Source organism: Helianthus annuus, chromosome 7 (assembly GCF_002127325.2).
Source record: "Helianthus annuus cultivar XRQ/B chromosome 7, HanXRQr2.0-SUNRISE, whole genome shotgun sequence".
Lineage (NCBI taxonomy): Eukaryota > Viridiplantae > Streptophyta > Magnoliopsida > Asterales > Asteraceae > Helianthus > Helianthus annuus.
The window spans coordinates 85,099,933-85,123,377 of record NC_035439.2 but is presented as its reverse complement, the minus strand read 5'-3'; the positions used below and the strand labels follow the sequence as shown (position 1 = coordinate 85,123,377).

The 23,445-nt window shown below is 34.4% G+C and overlaps 1 protein-coding gene and 1 pseudogene across 1 annotated transcript; one reads left to right on the top strand and one right to left on the bottom strand.

Annotated features, from left to right (window-relative positions):
* Positions 1–219: 219 nt before the first annotated feature.
* On the bottom strand, positions 220–7,920 carry LOC110894595 (NAC domain-containing protein 86). The gene is made up of 7 exons (XM_022141815.2): positions 7,826–7,920; positions 7,474–7,702; positions 5,745–6,022; positions 5,174–5,494; positions 4,310–4,762; positions 994–1,069; positions 220–893 (listed from the first exon to the last, which is right to left on the bottom strand). Exons 2-7 carry the CDS (start codon positions 7,628–7,630, stop codon positions 331–333), a joined length of 1,848 nt encoding a protein of 615 aa, XP_021997507.1. The 5' UTR covers positions 7,631–7,702; positions 7,826–7,920; the 3' UTR covers positions 220–330.
* Positions 7,921–10,386: 2,466 nt separating this feature from the next.
* LOC110894596 lies at positions 10,387–11,997 on the top strand (annotated as a pseudogene).
* Positions 11,998–23,445: the final 11,448 nt, after the last annotated feature.

Here is a 23,445-nt window from a genome sequence, read left to right as displayed (position 1 = left end):
TAACGTAGTCGAACCGAACCGAGTTGTCCACATAATATGCATCAGTGCATATGTTGCACGAGTTTAATTGTTCACATAGCAATATAGCAAGTCTATTTTTTCGTTGTGGCTTCTCAAGTGTTTGTTGTGGATAATAAACTAATATAAGATGAAAATCACTACTTGTATGATTAATACAAAACATAAAAAAAAATTACAAATATTAAAATTCAACCGCATATTAAATCTAGGGAACCTTAGTTTTCTCATTTCCCTATAAGTAAACAACTTCATTGTGTATGGTTAGAAATAATTAATTAATGTAAAAAGAGTTTAAAAACACCCTTGTAATTAGTACTTATGATGTACCCAAATGGTAGAAAATGCCAAAGCCAAGGTCACACATGGCCATATCACCTTCTCCAAAACCACATTTGATATGCTTCGTCCTTCTTGTTCCTCTTCATAATCATCTTTGAACTTCATATCACAATTGTTTGATTCCTCATGAAAAAAACAATATATCCACAGAAAAACCAAGTTGACAAAAGGGCTCATTGTAGTCTTAATAGTTACTTCGGATCTAGCCGTCAGTGATACTCCTTTGTTTTGTCGTGTTATAACTCTCTTGTCAGGCTTCGGCCCGCCAAAGGACTTAACTACTTCCTGGTCATATACCATTCCCAGGTTCAGTTGAACCTTGCCGATTTCAGAAGGGACGATTTCGTGAAAGAATGTTTTTGAAACATGTCGGGTTGACACGATCAACCCGTGACTGGCTTTAGTTTTCTCGTAAATTTGGTAGTTTGGGGTGGTGGTGAAGTCATCCAAATCGGATCCGTCTAAGAAGTTATTGTTTGAGAAGGGGTCTTCGGTGATTTCCAAGTTGTTGTGTATGCTGCTATCTCCTGCAACTGTTTTTCAAGTTCTTAGTGAAATGGGGTCTAGCTATGAGAATGAAGATGTGCATGGTGTAGCTTCTTGGGACAGTAACTAATGCTTAGCGATTTGTACCTTGAACCTCATGCTCCTCCCTCTTAATACTTGGTATATTTTCCAACGGAACAGTCTTGTAATCGTCCCAAAACGTCTGTAAATCTCAAGAAAATCAGTCTATATTTTAGATATAAGTATATAACTTTAGGTTAAAAGATATGTAGGAACCCATAAATATAAGCACATAAACTCCTATGGGATGGGGTTGTAAACGTGCCGAGTCAGTTTGGGCTCGGGCTCAAAGTTAAACAAGCCGCTTGGCTCTTTTATTTAATGAGCTAAAATATGAAGCTCTGAGAGCTCAGGTGTGAAAAGCTCATGAGTTGAAGCTAACACCTTTATATTTAATACTTTTTATACTTTAAAGTTACTATTTATAATGGGTCTACATATTTACACACCTTATTGCCTATTTGGACACCCTTCAAGACGCCTCGTATAGACCTATACGAGGCGTATAGCCTTTTTCAATTTCCAAGAGAATCTCTGATTATGTCATATTTTGTCTTATTTGCCTCGTATACGCCTCGTATAGGCCTATACTGGGCGTCTAGGGGAAAAAGACCATTTAGCCCCTGATTTAGGCCTATACTGGGGGTAAATTGGTCTTTTTTGCCTCTCTTATATGCCTAGTATAGGCCTATACTAGGCGTATATAAGGGTTTTTTTTTTTTTTTTTTTTTTTTTTTTTTTTTTTAACAAACATTTTAACAATATTAATCGTTTTAGCAAAACTTTTATACAAAAACAAGTTTTTTTATTTTAAATAATTAATATTAGGACCCCTCGTTGGTTTTTTTTTTTTTTTTTTGAGTTGAAAAATGAATGTTTTGTTAGGGTAATTTGATTGTTTTTGGAGGGTGATGTTTTTTGAGTAAAAAAATGGGTGTTTTGGTGGGGTAATTTGAGTTGTTTTTTTAAAAAAAGTTTTATTGTTTTTGTATAAAAGTTTGCTAAAACGATTAATATTGTATAAAATGTTTGTTAAAAAAAAAAAAAAAAAACCCTTCAAGACGCCCAGTATAGGGCTATACGAAGGGTCCAAAAGACCATTAAACCCCTTAATTGCCCCCAGTATAGGCCTAACTCAGGGCTATAATGGTCTTTTGGACCCCTCGTATACGCCCAGTATAGCCCTATACTGGGCGTCTATTATTATTTTTTTTTGTTTTCTTTTTTTAATATTTAAAAAGAAAAAACAAAAAAAAATAAAAATAGACGCCCAGTATAGGGCTATACTGGGGCTATACGAAGGGTCCAAAAGACCATTAAACCCCTGAATTGCCCCCAGTATAGGCCTAATTCAGGGGTATAATGGTCTTTTGGTCCACATAGACGCCCAGTATAGCCCTATACTGGGCGTCTTGAAGAGTTTTTTTTTTGTTTTCTCTTTTTAAATATCAATAACACTAATATTAACTATAAAAAACTCATATTAATTATAATAACACTAATATTAATTATAAAAAGACTCATATTAATTATAAAAAACTCATATTAATTATAATAACACTCATATTAATTATAATAACACTAATATTAATTATAAAAAACTCATATTAATTATAATAACACTAATGTTAATTATAAAAAAACTCATATTAATATCAATAACACTAATATTAATTATAAAAAACTCATATTAATTATAATAACACTAATATTAATTATACGATGCCTATACGAGACTTATACTATACTATACGATACGATACAACACGATAGGCTTATACAAGACCTATACGAGACTTATACTACACTATACTATACGATACGATGCGATACAACATGATACTATAGGATACGATACCACATCCATAGGCCCATACAATGCCTATACGAGATTTATACTACACTATACGATACGATACGATATGATACGATACAATACAATACGATACTAGACTATTGGATAAGATACAACACTCGTATAGGACTATAGGTGTGGTTTAGGTCCCGTTTAGGCCTATAGGCTTATACAAGACCTATAGGGGCCATATACTAGACTTATACTATACACTATGCGATACGATACAACGCCCGTATACGTCGATAGGCCTATACAAGACCTATAAGGGATCTATACTACACTATATGATACGATAGTATCGTATTGTATCGTATAGTATGGTATCGTATTGTATCGTATAGTGTATAGTATAAGTCTCGTATAGGTCCCATATAGGTCTATACGAGAGCTATACGAGAGTTATACTATACTATACGATACGATACAACACGATAGGCTTATACAAGACCTATACGAGACTTATACTACACTATACTATACTATACTATACGATACGATATGATACGATACGATACAATACAATACGATATTAGACTATTGGATAAGATACAACACTCGTATAGGACTATAGGTGTGGTTTAGGTCCCGTTTAGGCCTATAGGCTTATACAAGACCTATATGGGACCTATATTAGACTTATACTATACACCATTTTTTTACTCAAAAAACATCACCCTCAAAAAACAATCAAATTACCCTACTAAAACATCTATTTTTCAACTAAAAAAAACCAACGAGGGGTCCTAATATTAATTATTTAAAATAAAAAAACTTGTTTTTGTATAAAAGTTTGCTAAAACGATTAATATTGTATAAAATGTTTGTTAAAAAAAAAAAAAAAAAAAAAAAAAAAAAAAAAAAAAACCCTTCAAGACGCCCAGTATAGGCCTATACGAGGCATATAAGGGGCAAAGGGTCACATATGAGGCCTATACGAAGGGTCCCATACGCCCAGTATAGGCCTATACGAGGCGTCTTGAAGGGGTCAAACCAGAAGTGACATGAGTCAGGCACTGATTTTGATGTAACCCTATACGCCTCGTATAGGCCTATACGAGGCAAAGGGTGTCTAAATAGGCAGATAAGGTGTCCAAATAGATTGACCCTTTATAATTTATTGTATATGTATAAAAAAACTTTAGCATATACGTAATTTATACACTACCAAATTGATATAATATATATATATATATATATATATATATATATATATTATAAACATTTGGTTTATATATTATATTTATCAAAATTTGGGCTCTAATTTAAATGAGACAAACAAACAAGCCAGCTAGCCTCATAACCAGAGAGTTGATCTTGTTGTCTCAGGCTCAGCTTATTTACACATAAGCCAATTTTAAGTAAACTTTTCTCAAGCATTTTCTAAGCGAGCCACGAGTCTTATGAACAGATCAAGCGTGAGATAAAAAAAAAAAAAAAAAAAAAAAAAAAAAAAAAAAACCTAACGTTTCCTAACTAATTTCTTAATATATACTAATATGAACTTGTGAAAGGATTGATAATTACCAGGTCATGTTCCTTGTTAGACATACCAACCCATCTTAAATTCTCAACCATTCTATCAGTTCCATGATGTTCATCTGCACCACCAACCTCTATAGACCTCATACTGTGATCATCTCCAACGAACCTAGACCAGCCCACATCTTGCATTTGATTAATGTTGCTATCATTATTTGCTAGAAACGAGAAATCATCTTCGTGATGACCGGAATAGGATCCGCCCCAAGCATTCTGATTGATGAGATCCTGTGAAACTTGAGCTACCGAAAGGATTTCCTGCAAAATGTCCTGTTGAGGACCATTGGAAGTTGTAAAGTCTTGAATGCTGCTACTTGTCTGTGGCATGTTCATTAAATCCACATAGCTAGTAGCTCCTTGCTGTTGGAGATCTTGTACCTGCAATGGAGGCATTGATAACCTTTGTTGCATCCTTGCACATTCTAACCCTATATCAGCCTGAAAATATTTGGATAGTTGTATGGTAAAGGCAATAACATATTAAGATAGTTTGCTTGCATGGGTAGTTAAATGAAAACTTATTGTTCTCATATATGTAAATTTTCTTTGGTGTAAACATCAAAGGCAATAACATATTAAGATAGTTTGCTTGCATGAGTAAATTACATTTTTATGTGTTTTCTTTGGCGTGGAATATTTGTTGGTGATCGTCGATGATGTTTTGGTCGCTTAAAGTAAATTTTCTAATAGTGAGAATAACGAACGTGGATACCAATAAACGACTCAAAAATTCATTACCACTCCGACCCTAAATAAACACCAATTTGTATTAAAGAGAAATCTCTAGCAAAGAAAAATAAAGGTGTGGGTGAATATGGTGTTCGGGTGAATGATCGACTAGCATTGTACCTTGGATGGAGGATAATAAGCATTCCCACAGTTAGTAAAACTTGGATTTGAGAGAGTATATGCTTCTTCTGTTAGGTATTGCATCCATCTCCCATCACTTGAGGCATATGGGGATCCATGGTTTATGTTAGATATAGATGAAAGCATGGGTGCTTGAGCATTGCAATTCTCCATCATATCTTCAACAATTCCTCCCTCTGAATAATGATCCATACTTGATGAGTTACCACTTACCGCGGCAGCAGAATTTACTCCATCGTTCGTCTTTGGAGCATTCAAACTCTTCTTAAACACACGGCAAAGCGAATAAGCATCCTGCAACTTTAAGAACAAAAAGAAGCATAAATATTAATCATGATAGAATTCAACATATTCAGTGGTGTAACTTCTCTATTCTACTAGTTACAACTAGGGGTCCAACTCATGTTTTTTTTAATCAAATTTTATAGATAAAAACAAAAGCAGACAAATCCTGGTGATTGGATGTCAACAACACCTCTTGAACCCCTTGTTCCGCCCATGAACATGTTTTTCATCAACAAGTAAGTTAAAATTAATGAAGAAGATTCACCTTAAGTCCGGATTCACTTTCGCATTCTCGCTCATCAAGGCGGTACTCATGCATAACCCAATCGCTTCGAGCACCATGAGGTGCTCTCCCTCTATAGTAAACTAGGGTTTTCTTCAGCCCAACTACCCGTGATTGTGAACTAACATTCCTGTCCTTGCCGGTTGCCTTCCAATACCCGCCTTTCGTGGCTCGGTTTGTCCTTGATCCGTTCGGGTATTTACGATCTCTTGGACTAAAGAAATACCATTCTAGATCTTTGTTTGGCAAAAGCGATTTCCCTATAGAAGAATTTGAATAAAACTGTTATATCCTTAATTCCCAACATAGAATGAAAATAAAAAAATCAACGTAACAAATGTAAAACAACAAAACACGAATATAATAGTTAAAACAATACCTAGAAAAATATTTTTACCTTTGTGAATGATAATATTTAATTAGGAGTAAAATATACAAGTAAATTTTAATTTTTATGACTTACTAACGTAGAAATAAAAGAATTAAAGATATATGGACGCGTAAACTTTATGAAAAACTGGAAACACTAATGAACACAATTATGTCTAAATATAAAATAATTCAGGAAGTAGATTTGCTGACAGATATTTATTAAAGAAAGGAAAAGTTGGTAATCATATCTATCTTTGAAAGAACAGGTAAGCGTAGTCGAGTTCTTTCCTCTTTAGTTTGCTTTTTGACTTCAATCTTGTCTTCTAATTACTAAAATGTGTTCTTATGTGAGTTAAAAAGAGGTACGATTAACGACCTTAATTACCTTTAGTTATTAACTTTTTGTCATCAAGTAACAATTATCATGATGATCTTAGGCTCAATTTTTTTATCTCAAAAGTTTCAATTATAATTGACTGTCTTGTGTATGCATCTCAAAGAATATATAATTTATTCATAGTATGTATTTATAGGGAGGTTCGGATTAAAGAACAGTTTATTATTGCGAGAACAAAAATTATAGACATAAATCGTTTTTTATCAATGTTTCATGTTTTTTTTTAAATTTAAATTTTATTTCATAAAATTTTGAATTAAAATCAAGATAAACAGTTTTATGTTGAACTTTCTTTCTGGTTTTTTGAAGTGTTAACCAAGAACAAGGTCGAAAAACTCATAAATCTTGAAGCTTCATTTTTGGCAATTGAGGACAAAAAATTTAAATGATATAGAAAAAAAAAATTTGAATGGCAAATTTGGATTATCCATCTTCACTAGGCAATAATGCTTATACAGCGATTCAAGAAAAAACTTAATAAATTTGGAAAAACCCCTATTGTATGAATCGAACCCAGAAGCTAATGGTTATAATGCCATGGGCAATAGAAAAACTTTAAATGAAGACCTTTGACAACAATGTTAATTTACTGATCCCTTCTATTACAGAAACTGTTAATGAGCATGCTCATATTGCTTTATTGTAAGCTTTTTTCTTTAAAATTCTTGTAGTACATTTGTGGATATTTGAATAAACATTAAAAAGTATTTTTATATATACCACGGGTGTATAAACATATGAAATTTGTTGGCCTATTATGGAATGTGTATTTATAAATGATTAACAGTATTGCTATGTTCCTGAAATATATATTGTGATACTTACATAAACCAGAAAGCAACCTAAAATTCGATGAGAATGAAAGATATTTTTCTACTATTGTAACCATATAAAAAGGAGACTTGCAATGGGTGCATTGCCATAAATACATGCATATTTTACCTGGTAAATCCCATGGTTCGCATTTGTAGAGATCAACTTCAGGGATAACTTCGAGTTCGATTTTACGTCCATTTATTTTTCTCTTTAGATAGTAAGCGACAAGCTCTTCATCGGTGGGATGAAATCGGAAGCCTGGAGGCAATGAAACTGGTGCCATTTATGTATATTTATTATCTTGATCTTCTTCTGGTTATAACACAAGTGACACCAGCCTTGAGACTTGAAAACACTGCTCAAGAAGATCATATATTATATAAAATCAGTCATTAAGCATTTTAGTAGTACATACATGCATATATGTATGTGTATATAAAATATATATAGTGAGAGAGAGAGAGAGAGAGAGAGAGACCTTAGAACCAGATGATCTAAAGGGAGATATGACCAACAGGAAAGAAGGAAAGATGATGGTGGTGTTTAGGGGGTTTTGATAGGAGAAGAGAAAGAGATGGTTAGAAAAAGCAAATGGGGTAGGGAACACTTTATCTTTAAATAAATTTGTTTTTTCATCACCTTGATATATTCTTTCTTTCAATTGTGAGTCTTCTCATTTGAGTCAGCACACACACACACCAAAAAAAAGTGAGAAGCAAATTTAAATACTCATAATTTTTGGTCTAGTATGGACAGAAGACTGTCCACATTGTATGATGTATTTGCATCATTCTATGTTACTTTATAAAAAGATACTAATCCATGTTATAATACCAATCCGTTTGAATGATCCAAAACGATGGATTAATTAGTAATCTATGATTGCTTCCGCCTTTGGAAATTATGTGTCTAGTAGAATAATATCATTCTAATAAGTTAATGTTATATTAATTAACACGTTTCAATTTATCTTGAAGCTAAACTCTTAGCTCAATTTATTCCAATAAAAACGAACTTAGCTAGTTGAGAGGTAGTTCACTACTAGAAAAGTAGTCAATTTACAACCGAATTTTGCTACGGAAAAAAATGCGTCACAAATTTTGACAAAATTGTGACGTATTTATAACAACAAAAAAAACCCCAATTTTTTAAACAAATTTGCTACACAATAGTAACAAACGCTAATAACATATAATTCTGTCACAATTTCGTTATAAAATGTGTTACAAATATTTTAAAAGTGCAGCCACACATTCTTTCTTTTTCTTTTTGGAGATATTTGCACATTCCTATATGAAATTTTAATATATTATATATGACGTAAAGTCGTAAGTGACCAACACATCACCTACTCCTCTATTTTGAAAGTTTCTAAACCTAAAACCACCGTCAACACATCACCAAAACCCTACTCAGCTACCGCCTTCTCCGATCGCACCGCCACCATACAACCACCGTCCAACACATCACCAAAGCCTCCTCCGACCAACTCCTCAGCAAATTCTCCGAACGGAAGTCGCCGGTGAGAAAATCTTACACTTCCACCGCAGATCTGTTGACCTGGTCGGAAAGTCATCCCGTCGATTCACTTTCCGGCTCTGCTCCTCGATCATCCGCCCGTTCTCACATGGTATCATTTCACTTTTTCATGTTTTTCTTCATCATTTTCTCTTAATCTGCGTTTAAATTTCACTTATCGATGTTTTAATTATTCATATTGAGTGAATCTGCGTTTAAGTTTCACATATAGATGTTTTTCGTCATCATTTTGAGTTAAGTTTCACTAACTGACGTTTTTTTCCGTTACTTTTTGTTAATCTATTGTGAATGGAAGTCGTTGCTGGTTCCTGTAGCAATGAGAGATCGATTGTGAAGGAAGAGATCGTTTTTTGGAACAATCAAGAAGGTACGTTGTGTAAATCGATTAAGCTTTATGTGAATTCAGATATTGTTGTTTATTACAGATCTATCGGTTTTTGCTCTTGTTTCTGTTGTGTAGCAACGGATTTAGCATCGCTATTTGACTTGTTTCTGTTGTTTATTCTTGATTTGAACTCTGGCCGTGTTTATTTCTACAATTTCTGTGCATTTGATAGCAAATTGAAGCGGTTATCAAGCGATTGAGATATTAGTTGATCCTGTAACCATCTCTGTTTGTTGTTAATTGATTATACGCGATTTTGAACCAGTTAACTGTACGAGTTCATGGCATATTTTGTTAGAAGTTATATAAGATGGTCAGTTATGTAGATTTATCATTAGATTTCACCTGACTTGTTGTTAATTGATTATATGTGATTTATCATTAGATTTTGAACTAGTTAACTGTACGATTTTGATCCTGTAACCATCTCTGTTTGTTGTTAATTGATTATATGTGATTTAGTATTACTGAGAACTGGAATGATCACTACTACATGCTTAATTTATTACGTATCCTCTTTTGTTGAAAATTGTTACTCATTAGAGTCGCATATTCGACCAGATATTTGATTTCAGTTTTGTTAATAATTGTCACTGAATAAGTTCTTACCTAATCCTTGTTTTTAGGGTCTATTGAGATCTAGGTTCCTTTAGGGCACTTGTGACGATTTGAGCTGTGTGTGTAGTTGCTTGTAGGCATTGGAAATATGATGTTGGTATCGGCAATCGGGGCTTCACATATTCTGCATAGGCACCTGATAAATGCTTTGAGAATTTGGTTGCTTGCTTGTTGTTGAGCCTACACATCCTTTTCATATGTTCATTGGGTATAGTGATCATAGATGTCAATAGCACCCGTAGTGAGCGCTATACGTAGCGAAGTGGATTGATGGCACTATATAGGCTTTAGCAACAAATAGTGAGATTTTTGTAGTATTTTTATTTTTTAATAAAATATACATATAAAACATTTCCTTAAGTTTTCTTCTAGTGTATCGCTGCCAGTTATTTCATCGTTATCGCTACATAGCATATAGGTAGCTTATCGCTACTGTCTGCTATTCGCTATTGACAACTATGATAGTGATGGCGAGGGTTGGATGATTCTTATTTGAAAATTTTGAGAGAGATTTATCTTCTTGATTTCAATGGTTAATCAAGAACCTAAGATGCTATTGTGTTTTAATGAGAAAGTGGTTAGGTTATGAGTTCATATTACTAAGCATTAAAACAATCAGATTTGGTTAATTAGGTAAGGAGTTGATGTAAGAAACTAGCAACATGTTACCTCAGCGGTCATATTTCTCTTTTTCCGATGTGTGTCATCCAATCCAATTATACGTAACACATGATATTCTTATGTTTTACAGTAGTTATTATTGTTAATGCATCATGTCTTCAACTTTTTGTGACCTCACTATGTTACCTGTATTCTTACAGTAGTTATTATTGTTAATGCATCATGTCTTCAAAGTATAGTGGGAAACCCTTGATCGTTGACGACATGTTTGATAGAGTAGAGGTAATCTTGAACCTTGTTTTCAATTGCTGGCTTGCTGCTATGAATCTTTATATGAGTCGCTGATTTGAGAAAGTGAAATGAAATGAAACAGTTACAGTTACAGTGGTATGGATTAAAGTATGTCGTCAAGTATCCTCGTTGCAGTTTACGACGGTAGTCAACTTATGTTGATGCCCAGGTAATTTTTGTTTACATTTTTAATCTGTTATGTATTATGTTTCATGATTTGTGAACTTAGTCGAAAAAGGAGTAGGGGCGGACCAAGCTATATAGTCAGGGGTAGCTGCCCCCTTGAGAAAAATAAGGGGAGCCACAGGAGTTGGTGTCATGATGAATGATAAAAAGAGTCGTTTTTCAGTCAGGTGAACTCCGAGTTATCATTTCATGGGATCCTCTACTTTTAGTCAGTACACTGTTGTGCATGATGTAAGTGTCGCCAAGATTGATCCCAAAGCTCCTTTGGAGAAAGTTTGCCTTCTTGGCTGTGGTGTCCCTACTGGTATATTTTTCTTCACTTCAGCATATTGTTGTTATATTCAAAAGCTAGTTGTGTGGTTCTAATTTTATTAAAGTATGTTGTCTTCTGGTCTTGGTGCGGTTTGGAACACAGCAAAAGTTGAAGTAGGATAAATGTTTGCTATTTTCGGTCTTGGAACTGTTGGTCTTGCAGTAAGTTTGTATATAAAGTTGATTTATCTTTTACTTATCATAAATATGGATGTTTCTTTTAAAACTGTATAAACTCGAATACAATTTTATAGGTAGCAGAGGGTGCGAAAGCAGCAGGTGCTGCACATATAATTGGGATAGATATTGACAACAGAAAGTTTGATCGAGGCATGCATTAGTTACATTTTTTCTCTTTTTTATGGCACATGATAAAACAAATGGTAGGCTTAATAACATTTTCTTTTATCAATTATGAATTGCAGCAAAAGACTTTGGTGTGACTGAGTTTGTGAATCCAAAAGACCACGACAAACCGATCCAACAAGTTAATATTGATATGACAGATGAAGGTGTCGATTATAGTTTTGAGTGTATTGGTAATGTTTCCATCATGAGGGCTGCTTTGGAGTTGTCTTCTAGGATGCGTTAGATAACAGGTCGAACCAAAGGTTGATGTATCATTTGTTTATCAATATTTTTTTGCTGATTTTCCTGCAAATTTTAGCAAAAAAAACTGGATTTTCTAGTTTTTTTTTGTTTTTTTTAAATATTCCGTTAGATAACAGGTCGAACCAAAGGCTGATGTATCATTTGTTTATCAGTATTTTTTTTGCTGATTTTCCTGCAAATTTTAGCAAAAAAAACTGGATTTTCTAGTTTTTTTTTTTGTTTTTTTTAAGTATTCCGTTAGATAACAGGTCGAACCAAAGGCTGATGTATAATTTGTTTATCAGTATTTTTTTGCTGATTTTCCTGCAAATTTTAGCCAAAAAACCGGATTTTCTAGTTTTTTTTTTGTTTTGTTTAAATATTCCGTCACAAATGTGTTGCAATTTTTTGATATTCCGTCATAAATGCGTTGCAATTTTTTGATATACAACATAGGAAATGCGTAGTGAAGGCGTCACAAATTTCCTACACCATATTTCCGTAGGAAATACGTTAAAATTTGCGTAGTAATTGCGTAGTAAATAGTTTCCGACGGGGCTTTTTCCAACATCAAGGTTTTGTTGCAAATCCGTAGCAAATGTCAATTTTTGACGAATTTATGACGGAAAAGTGCGTTAAAAATTGTCATTTTTCTAGTAGTGGTTAAATGAAAGATTTATTATTAGCCACATACATCCTATTATAAGGGTATCCGGGGCGTACTCGGTAAGCCCAATCGGTGACCCAAGTCACCGCACGGGCACACCGCCGCCGTTGATGCGGTGAGGCAAATCGGGGACTGAGCACGGTTGGGAGTTGCCGATGAGAGGGGGATGAGAGAGAGAGGAGAGAGGGAGGGCGGTCCAATCACAGCATTTCTTTCTTTTTTTTTTTTTTTTTTTTTTAAAAAACCAATTCACCTAATAGGGGAGTGGCGCCATCAAATGGGGGTGTTAGGGGAGTTTAAGAGGGGAGTTGACGTGGCACACGGGGATTGGTTTGGCGTAAGAGAGTGCACTCACCTATTAGGTGTGCACCCCCTTCACCCTAAGAGAAAAGAAATTACAAAAATTAAATGATGCCTCATAAGAGAACAAAAACTACCAACAATCAGTTACAAAATCAGGTAATGATGTCAGTTTTTAACAGTCGGGTTATTATCTAGTTATGTAAAAATACCTTTTCATCATAACGGTGTACCATATTAAATTTAAAAACTTATATCTTTTGCAAGTGTAATACAACCCAATATTTTATCAAACAGCCGGGTCTATAACATTTTAAAAATATATATATATATACTAGAACACGGTTGTTATTTACTAAGAAGTAAAACCGTTTATAACATTTAAAAAATTATATACTAGAACACGGTGGTTAATTACTAAAAAGTAAAATACTAGAACACGGTTGTTATTTACTAAGAAGTAAAACCGTCTATAACATTTAAAAAAACATATACTAGAACACGGTTGTTATTTATTAGGAAGTAAAACCTCTATTACATTTTTATATGTAATAAAACATGATCTTTTTACGAACATGTGTTTACACACCCATATTAATGTATGAGTTTGACTAGTCAAGACTCAATCTTTGGATAGCTGAGACATACACATACAAATATTCCTCTCAGTTAATAATATCCTATAATAAAAAAATATATGTAGAGTTTAAAAAATGTAAAAATAATAATCTTTAAGGTAAATTACAAATCTATTTTATTAAATTCAATTTGACTTTGATACAACTTCTTTGTCTTGTTAATTTACCGCTTGTTCTGAATAGACATATTTGTATACGTAATCGTTTAGAGAAAGAATTTGAGAAAAGATGACTTAAAATTAAAATAGACACAATGGTATATCAATGTTTAATTTTGTATCTTGAACTAATTAAAAGAAGTAAACAATGATGTAACATACTACCATGAACAAAATAAACAAACCTACTGAATTTGATTAAGGTGGTGTTTGTTTTTTCATATGCAAAAGGTCTGCAGACTGCGGATTACATCTGCAGGCATCTGCAGGAGAAGAGGTGTACCAAAGGTCTGTAGTCTGCAAGGAGAAGAGGGTTTGTTTTTTTTACTTCTACAAAAAGCACTTCAGAACACACACAACACACAATCTTCAACCTAAATTGAATTCCCTGACCCATCACTGTATTCAAACACATATTTTTTTTTTTCAAAAATCAGTTTCAATCCCACATAACAATCTTCAAAATTTCAATCAAACAATACTAATTTTCTACATTAACCAATGAAAAGTTCAACTTATGGGTTCACTTGAAACTGAAAGAGATAAAGAAATTGCATACCTGAATTCAGTCGACAGTTTGTTGATGATGATGATAGTGTTGATCGGAGTTCGCCGGCGGTGGTAATCGACGGTAATGGATGGTGGATGACAGTGGTCACCGCCGGCTTGATGGTGATCGACGGAGCGGAGGCCAACGTTGTGGGGGGCTGGGGTGGCACCGGAGGGGGAGCAGTGATGGCGAACGTGAAGAGGGTGGGAGAAGAGCTGGGTGCGGTTGGAGAAAAAACTAGGGTTTTATTTTTTATGGAGAAGTTCTGTGAAGAGGATAGAAGACATAAGGCCACATCTGTGTGGAAAAGAGGTGAGGAAGAGGTTTTTTAATGAAAACTCTTCTAAAAAACAAGCAAGCTGCAGACCCCTATGTCTGCGCGTAGTCTGTGTGAAGAAGAGAAAAGAGGTTCTGAAGTACTTCTGTAAAAAAACAAACACCACCTAAGTAGTGAAGAATCTTGGTCTTTATAAAATTTAATGTAGTGTACTATAATTCTCTCTTCAAATTTTTGAAAGAAAAGAGATTTATATACATAGAGCATCATGTTTGATTTTCTTCCAATGGAATTTGTATATCCCCCTTATTATAACACGAATCTTTAGAGCATTCACATCCATTCCATTATTTTTCACCCTAAATTACACTAAAAAACACTACATCTTCTCTCTTCTTTTCAATTAAATAATATTCTTTTATACCTTTATCATTATCTTTTCTCTCTCCTCCACTCACAACCAGTTTCAAAATATATTAAAAAATTATAGGGGGTGAACAGTGTCCCCCCAAATATACAGATGAACAGTAACATTTTCTCTCTCCTTCACTCACAACCACTTTTTATACTCTTTATATTATAAAAACTACACTCACATATTTTAATGGGTTGGATGTGAATGCTCTTAGTGTTGATATCTCACCTTAAATGAACTTTAAGTCTTTATAAGGTCAATATGAAACTTACGTGGTTATTAGATATCTTCATGACTCTTATGATAGGTTGGAACAACAAACCCTTTACTTGATGAAACTTCCGACTTGGAATATGTTTTATTCATTTACAGATGAGTTAATAACTAAAATGGTCTCTGAGGTTTGCTCACTTTTACCACTTTAGTCCAAAATCCAAATTTTTTAAATCTGGGTCCGTGAGGTTTGCATTTTTTTGCCATTTAGTCCGAAAATGAAATCTGGTCAGATTTCTCAAAAAAAAACCTCAAGTTTTGTCCTTTTGCACAGGGGTAAAATGGTCATTTTCATTTTATTATAACTAATTACTAATTATTAGTAATTAGTTATAATAAAATGAAAATGACTATTTTACCCCTGTGCAAAAGGACAAAACTTGAGGTTTTTTTTGAGAAATCTGACCAGATTTCATTTTCGGACTAAAATGGCAAAAAAATGCAAACCTCAGGGACCCAGATTTAAAAAATTTGGATTTTAGACTAAAGTGGCAAAAGTGAGCAAACCTCATGGACCATTTTGCCTATTAACTCGTTACAGATAGAATTGAATTTGCACAGAAGGTAAGTAGATTACTTGTTGACTAAAAGTTTTTAATATTTGACTTTAATCTAAACAACTTAAGACGATCAACACATGATTAAGCTTTTATATACTCGTATGTTCTTGAGGATTTAATTTTTATGTTCAACATATGAATCATAACCTAAAAAACATTACATAAGAAATATAAACAATATTCGATTTACAAACATGTAATAAGATATTAATAACTTAAATCATTATTAATTTAATTGAATTATCATTATCAATGTCTAGGTTGTGAGTGTAGAAGAAAAATATAGAATATGATTAACAATTGTGTGGTTTACATATATTAACGTTACTTGTAAAAAGGTTACACGGCTAATACAAGAATCAAACCATAAAAGGAAGGAATATATTGTTAGTGATTTTAACTTGATTACTCTATAAGACTACTAGTATTAAACCCTTGCGTTGAAGCGGTTGTTATAAAATTGTATTAAGTAGTAGCAATGCTATACCATTGTCAGCGATCACCAACACCAGAAAAACTCGTAAAAACAAAATAAATAAAAACGGAAAAAAATAACGCTGAGCGCGCGAAAAGCAGAAGTAAAATCTTTGAATCACACACGCTCGTTGCTAAGAAATTAAATCGAAACGTAAAACATAGAAAAAATAACTAAGTCCATCCAGGACCCGCGTGTTGGACGAACTTGTCAAACGCAGAAAAATAGATGTGACGCGACGGTCAGTCAAACGGGAAAAAATATACGAAAAACTGTTGAACCCCACACGCACGTTGCGGTGCATCAACGCACAAAATTTAGAACGAAACGAAAAACTTAGGAAAGATGAAAAATATGGTGGACCAAAATTGAAAATAAAAAAGAGTTAAGATTAAATTGGAAAAACTTTGGGTTAAAAGTAAAACAAGAAAGGAGTCTAAATTGCAAAATTGAAGTTATTTATTAATTTTAGATAAAGATAAGGATAAAAATAAGTGATATCTATATATTGGTTATTAATTAATATTAATATTAAAAGAAATTTTTTAAACAAATATAAATAAAATTTATGAGGTTGAAGGAGACATAACATGTGTCATTATTTGGAGTCTTTTATTATAAGTTAGATAATATTAAAAGAAATTTCTTAAACAAATATAAATAAAATTTATGAGGTTGAAGGAGAGAATAACATGTGTCATTATTTGGAGTCTTTTATTATAAGTTAGATTAGATTACTATACTTACTATCTCTTCTAACTAAAAATACACCAACAAGTTTCAAAAAATATATAAAAATACACTAACACATGATACAAGAACTAAGTGAGTCTCGTATCCTAAACTCTCATTTTTACTTAAATTTTGGGGTTGAACACATGATGTAATCTTTCTGAGTTACATTGATTTTATGGTGTATGCTTACATTTAATTTAAATAGTCATTACCTCGTTTGAACCATATGTGGGTATCACTACTTGACCAACGTGTGCACCTCTACGTGGTGCTTTCACCAATAGGACAGAGGAATACTAGACTTATGGCCAACTAGCCATCTTATAAGTTATAATGGGCTACTTGCCAACTTGATTATGACTATAGACCTAGTTGATACCCGACCCAACCACAACACAACATATTGTATGTGTGATTTAGTAATGTAATGTAATGCTGACATGGCTTAACATTTAGATATTGCTAACACTCATGGTTGCAGTCTTGAGTGTGGATTGATTTGTGGAACACAAATGTTAAATGCATACATATACATACTACTGTTAAATGTGTCATGTTACGAGCCAACTAGCATTATAGCTAACGTAAATTTTAAGCATGTATTACTGAATACTTAAAAGAGAGACCCTTGGGTTTGGCATTTGGATACGATCTTGCTTAAGGACAAATGATCCTCACTAGAAGACATGTGTTAAACCTTAGTTAGACAACTTGTGCTTGGAAGCCTTGATGGACACTAGGTCTCATCACTAAAAGTCGGTTGTATCATGCGATTTAGACTTGTCGTTTGGCTTAGTAACCTTAGTTAGACAACTTGTGCTTGGAAGCCTTGATGGACATTTTGAAAGTGATTGTGAGTGAAAGAGAGAGAGAGAGAGAGAGAAAAAAAATATAATGATAAATGTATTAAAAGTATTATTTAATTGAAAATGAGAGAGAAAATATAGTAATTTTTAGTGTAATATAGGGTACAATAGAGGGCTAGATGTGAATGCTATAATCCCACTATCTCTATGCTTCCATTCATTTTTCAATATTTTTGTTGCCTTTTATTTTTAACCCAATTCCAATAGTTTTTTTTTTTTTTTATTTCTTTATTCAAACGGATTGTTTATATACAATCATCACTTGTAAATATATATAGGTTTGATGTAAAAGTTGGTATAAAGTAATTAATTATATATATGCATGGATGTGTTTGTATATAATTATAGATCTAACTAAACGATGGAATAGATCAAAATAATCTAAGTAAAATTATTTTACTATTTTATAACTAGAGTAAAGTATAATTTTCGTCCATGTGATTTATACTCATTTACACATTAACCCTCACTTGAAAAAAAAAATCAACACTCTGGTATTTGTAGTTGTCGATTGCTCGCAATCAGGTCCCTCCCACTAACGTCCGTTTGTTGAATGTTGGGATTTATGTTAAAAGACCTTAATGCCCCTTAGGAACTGAAAGTGCAAGTCGAAATGTGTTGTCTTCTTTATAAGCTCTACAACTGAGAACCCACCATCATCCTCAATTCAAATTCCCCTAAAATGGCAGCCACTTCTTCGTGGACTAGCACTATGACTAGTCGTTCCAATGTAGTATACTCATGTGGTGCTGTTACTTGCATCCGAACATCTTGGGCCGAAGCTAATCCAGGGAGAAAGTTTCTCTGTTGTGTAAGTCTTGCTTTGTTTCTTCATCATCGATTTCAACTTTATTCTGATATAACTAGTGTCATATGTTGAGTTGAAACATTGCAAAGCGATGTGTGTGGGTTGCTTCACTGGATTGAACCTCCAATTTCATGTCCCAGATGTGAGAGGCTTCTACCATCCCTGTTGAGCACAAATAAGGAGAATGCAAATTTGATGAGGTTGAAGGCAAAGGAAGCTGCTGAGTGATACGTGGTCGAAAACTGGCTTTCGTAAATGTTTAAGTTAATGTTTTTACATACCTTTTAATCTCGAATAGCCTACTTTTAATCAAAATTATGTTTTGCAGGTTTAACGAAGTTTAAGGAGCTTTTCGGGAGCTTTACGAGTCACCGGAGCGAAAAACGGACCACCGGGACATTAAACGGATCAACCGGAGCTAAGATTTGAAGAAAACAGAAGTTGAAAGATAGAAGACCCATCGCCGACGCCCAAAAGGACCGTCGGCGATGCCCCGTGGAATGTTCCGTCGCACAAAAACATCGTAGGCAGCAAAATAAGCCATCGCCGGAATTCCAGGTTTTCACAACCCGTCGCCTACGCCACTCTTGGCCGTCGGCGACGACCCGTAGATTATGCCGACGTGAAACTTTTGTTCGTGGGTTGTTGGAACGATTTTAATGAGGATTTTTGTCATCAATTGGGGAGTTACACTTTGTGGGAGTTTGAATAGAGTCTTGGGAGCCAAAAACCATCATCTCTTCCACTCTCAATCATCTAACATCATCAACCTTCACCCGAATCACCATCCAATTCACCTTCATCACTAATCCACAAACCCTAGTTCATTCATCCATCATTCCTTTCACCATCATCACCCACCAAAACCCTAATCCTCATCATTCCACCATTCCACAAGATTCGATATGATCCAAATCAAGTTTCCAACATCCGATGATCAAGTTCCTTCGATCATGAGGGGCTAGTTTCTTGGAGGTTTCACCCCGGTGTAAACTTATGTAAGATTTAGAGGTTTTTACTACTTGTTGATGTTTTGCTTGTGATAAACTGAATTGCGTTTGAATTGTTAGACAATTGTCCTACGTTTGTGTTGAATTTACAAATTGTCGAGTGAATTATTAAATTTGACTTTGTGAAATAAATACACGTATTTATGCCTTGTCTTTTGAAAGGATTGGCTAGTCCAAGGTAACGAAGTGCATCCTGGTCTGTTGTCTATGACGTTGATAGCGATTGGCACTTAAGCTTTGTGATTGTTAAACCGTTAACGAACTAATTCAATTAAGCTAAATTAAAATAAGTAGTAACCCTAGACCTTGCATTTGTTGAAACCGGGTGTGAACCTTGTTATTCCATTATATTTTATAATCACTAATCAAATTGTTCAATTTCTCGTAGTTAATTAATTCAATCAATTCCGTTAGTTTAATTCACATCTTTTAAACCAAACAAAACCACAAAAATATTCTAGCAAGCTTCATAAGTTGTGACATTTGTTTCAATTCAATCAAGTCCATTCACAAACCACATACTCTTCGTGATTCGACCCCTTACTACCACTAGCTATTTGTTACGGGTAATTAGGGCTTATAAATCTTATCTTTAACCGGAGCACGACACTCCGATCACTGAGAAGGGGGTTGAAGTTTGAAGACTCAAGTTTGTGTTGGGTTTTTCATGGTTGTTGTTTCTGAACTGTGTACTCATTTTGGTGATGTGTTTGTGCCTTTTACTATTACTCTGACTAAGTGGTGTAACTATCAACGTTTTCGAATGGCTGGTTATATTAATGAAAGAGTAACTTTTTGAATTTGGTTCTATAAATACAATTGTTTAGGTTCTATTGTGATTTAAACAGCTAGCAGTAGTGAAAATGGATAACCGAGGTAAAAAACGTTTACTTTCTTTCTCCTACCACCAAAACAGAGTAATAGATAACAAAGACAAGGTAGCTTGTGTAGAAACAGAGGTTGAATCACACTTACTGGATATTGGTGAAGGTAAGTTTGTGGACTGGTCAAACAGAGCTTGTGTGGAAACAGAGGTGGTGCAGAAACAGAGCTTCAATCCTGTCAATGAAGGAGGTTCATCTTCCAGTGTTGATGCGAGTCATGAGCCGGTCAAACAGATTGATGTTGAATGGAAACATAAAGAAGGTGAAGCAAAGCCACTTAAGAAAGGCGATGATCCTATGGAAGAACTTGGTTTCAACCCCAACCTAGAGAAGGATTATGACTCGGATGTTTTAAAGGATGCATGGAACTACGAATCAGAAAAAGAGGATTGGTCATGTGTTTGGCACAACCAATATTCTCTTGAAGAGAATGATCCAGACCTATCTTCGAGAGAATACTATCATTGGAAATAGGCCCCTTCACTATGTTGCACTTTGTTTCTAAATAAGTTTGTGTTTGGTTGGATGTTCAGTGTATTCTGTTGTTTTACTCATAATTGTATTATGTTTAGTAAGAAATGTAAGGTTGTGTTAAGGTACATGTGTTATGTGAACAACTTAAAGCAAAAAGGCAATAGATGGTAGATAACATTGCATACAATAATAGTTCTCCCAAAAACAGGCAAGCAAGGTAACCATCTAAGTATTAATTTAACGACATGCATCCTAATAGTTCAAAGACAAAGACCATAAACATAAAAATAGTACAACATAATTGTTCAAACACAAACATATAGTGCCATCCAAACTGAATTTCACCAAACTTGACATCTAAGAAGGTTGTGTTCCACCTTGACCCTTGTAGTTGCGACTGTTGTGGCCCACATTATTGCACTTGCTGCATTTTGTGGTACCTCCTTTTTCTTGTTAGCTTCCCTTCCTTTGTTAAGATAGCCTTAACTTCCAATTGAGACTTCTTTCGTCTCTTCTTAGGTCTTCCAACCTGCTTGTGATGTTTAGGAGGAGTCAATTCGGTTGGGCACCTTGATGGAGGCCATATCTCTGGTCCTGCAGTTGGATTAATGGTGTGCATGTACATTTTTTTCCAAGTGTCCAGTCAATACACAGGATCAACCCATCTCTCTGGTATTCCAGGATTCAAACCATTCTTAGCCATGTTCCAAATCGCAGCAACTGCATGTTTACAGGGCATTCATGTAAGATCCCATTTCCTGCATGAACATGTTCTCAACTGCACATCAACCACCATATTGTTTCTTAGACCAGTAACCTTCACAGTATGGATTATAAGTATCAAGGCATCAGTTATTATGTAAATGAGATAAAGTTTTTTTAGTTTGCAATACTTACTTGGTACTTGGAAGAACCTGTCCTCAGCACATTGTATTGAGAAGCCTCATTCTTGATACTGTCAAACATTATGGTAGCACATCACTTTTGGCTATGATCTTCTTCACATTGACTATTCGTTTGGTCAGATATTCTCTGATGTATTCCAAGCATGCGATCATTGGCTTCTCTTGCACCGACCAATTGCTGTTAAACACCTAGCAAATATTTTTCAATAGCATATCACACTTTCCCTTCCTGAAAAGTGGGCTCTTGACCATGCTGTTGCAGCGATCTCCTTCAGCCAATCATACAAATTTCTGTCTAGGGCCTTAACATCCTCCATTTCCCTATCGAAAAAGGGCTTGCTAGTTGCACTTGCACATCTCCATAGCAGGTTCTTGTACACATCTCCATGCCATGTCTTCTTCATGTTGTCGTGAATGTACCTCAGGCAATACCTATGTTCAGCGGTTGGAAATACCTTGGCCATAGCAGGCAACAAACCTTACAACTTTACAGAACAAAATTACAAATACAATTCGATAGGAAGTTGATGGATTAAAAAACATAAACTTTTGGATACCTTTTGTCTATCACTGACAAAAGTGAAATTACATTTTGTTAGGTAACTCCATATCATCCCTAAGTATCCTTAAAAACCATGTCCATGTGTTGGTAGTTTCAGCTTCAACAATTGCAAAGGCAAGTGTGTAAATGCCATTGTTTCCATTAACGCCAACTGCTGAGAGGATCTGACCCGGGTATGGACCTTTCATAAAGGCACCATCCAATCCAATTATGTCCCTCCCAATGAGATTGAAACCCTTCTTCAAAGCATCATAGCAAACATATATTCTCCTGAATTGTCTTGTGGGACTACTGGGATTAGATCTAGGCTGTATACCGATCTTGATAATGGTCCGAGGGTTGGCTCTAACAAGTTCCTCACAATACTGCCTTAGTTTCCCATATTGATCCCTAGAGTCCCCTTGTAACTGATGTCTGTCGTAATGGACATGCAAAAACCTATTTAAACTAATAGTATAGAATAAGCAGGGTATCGAACCAAGGGAGGACTGTGGAAAGCGTTTTTATGCTAAGTATTGATTAACTGTTACTAAATTGAGAAATCGGTTTGTTTGATTATGTGAAAGAACTAAGTTAACGAGTAAAAAGTGTGATTTAAATCAGTAGGAAGAAAGATGGTTCCTCCAGATTTCAGGTTTTGCAATTAGCTTCAATTATGTGTTTAATCAAAACATCCACATAGACATAAATGTTTAACCTAATTAACCAATTGTGATAACCAACGACTAAGTACTCCGGTCAATACATAACGGGAGGTTATCGAATGATTATCAATTACAATTACAAACCCTAATCCCATGTCAAATATATCCCAATTACTAGAACTCTCAGGAACTGAATGCTTAGAAATCAAGGTTTAAATAAATGCAACCAGTTACAATCAGTCAATTAAATCCATGGTGAAAAGCATCGAATGCTTAGATCACCAAGTAAAACGATTATCACAAACACATAAAATTATCCAACTTACAAAAATCCTCCATCCGGAGGAAACCACT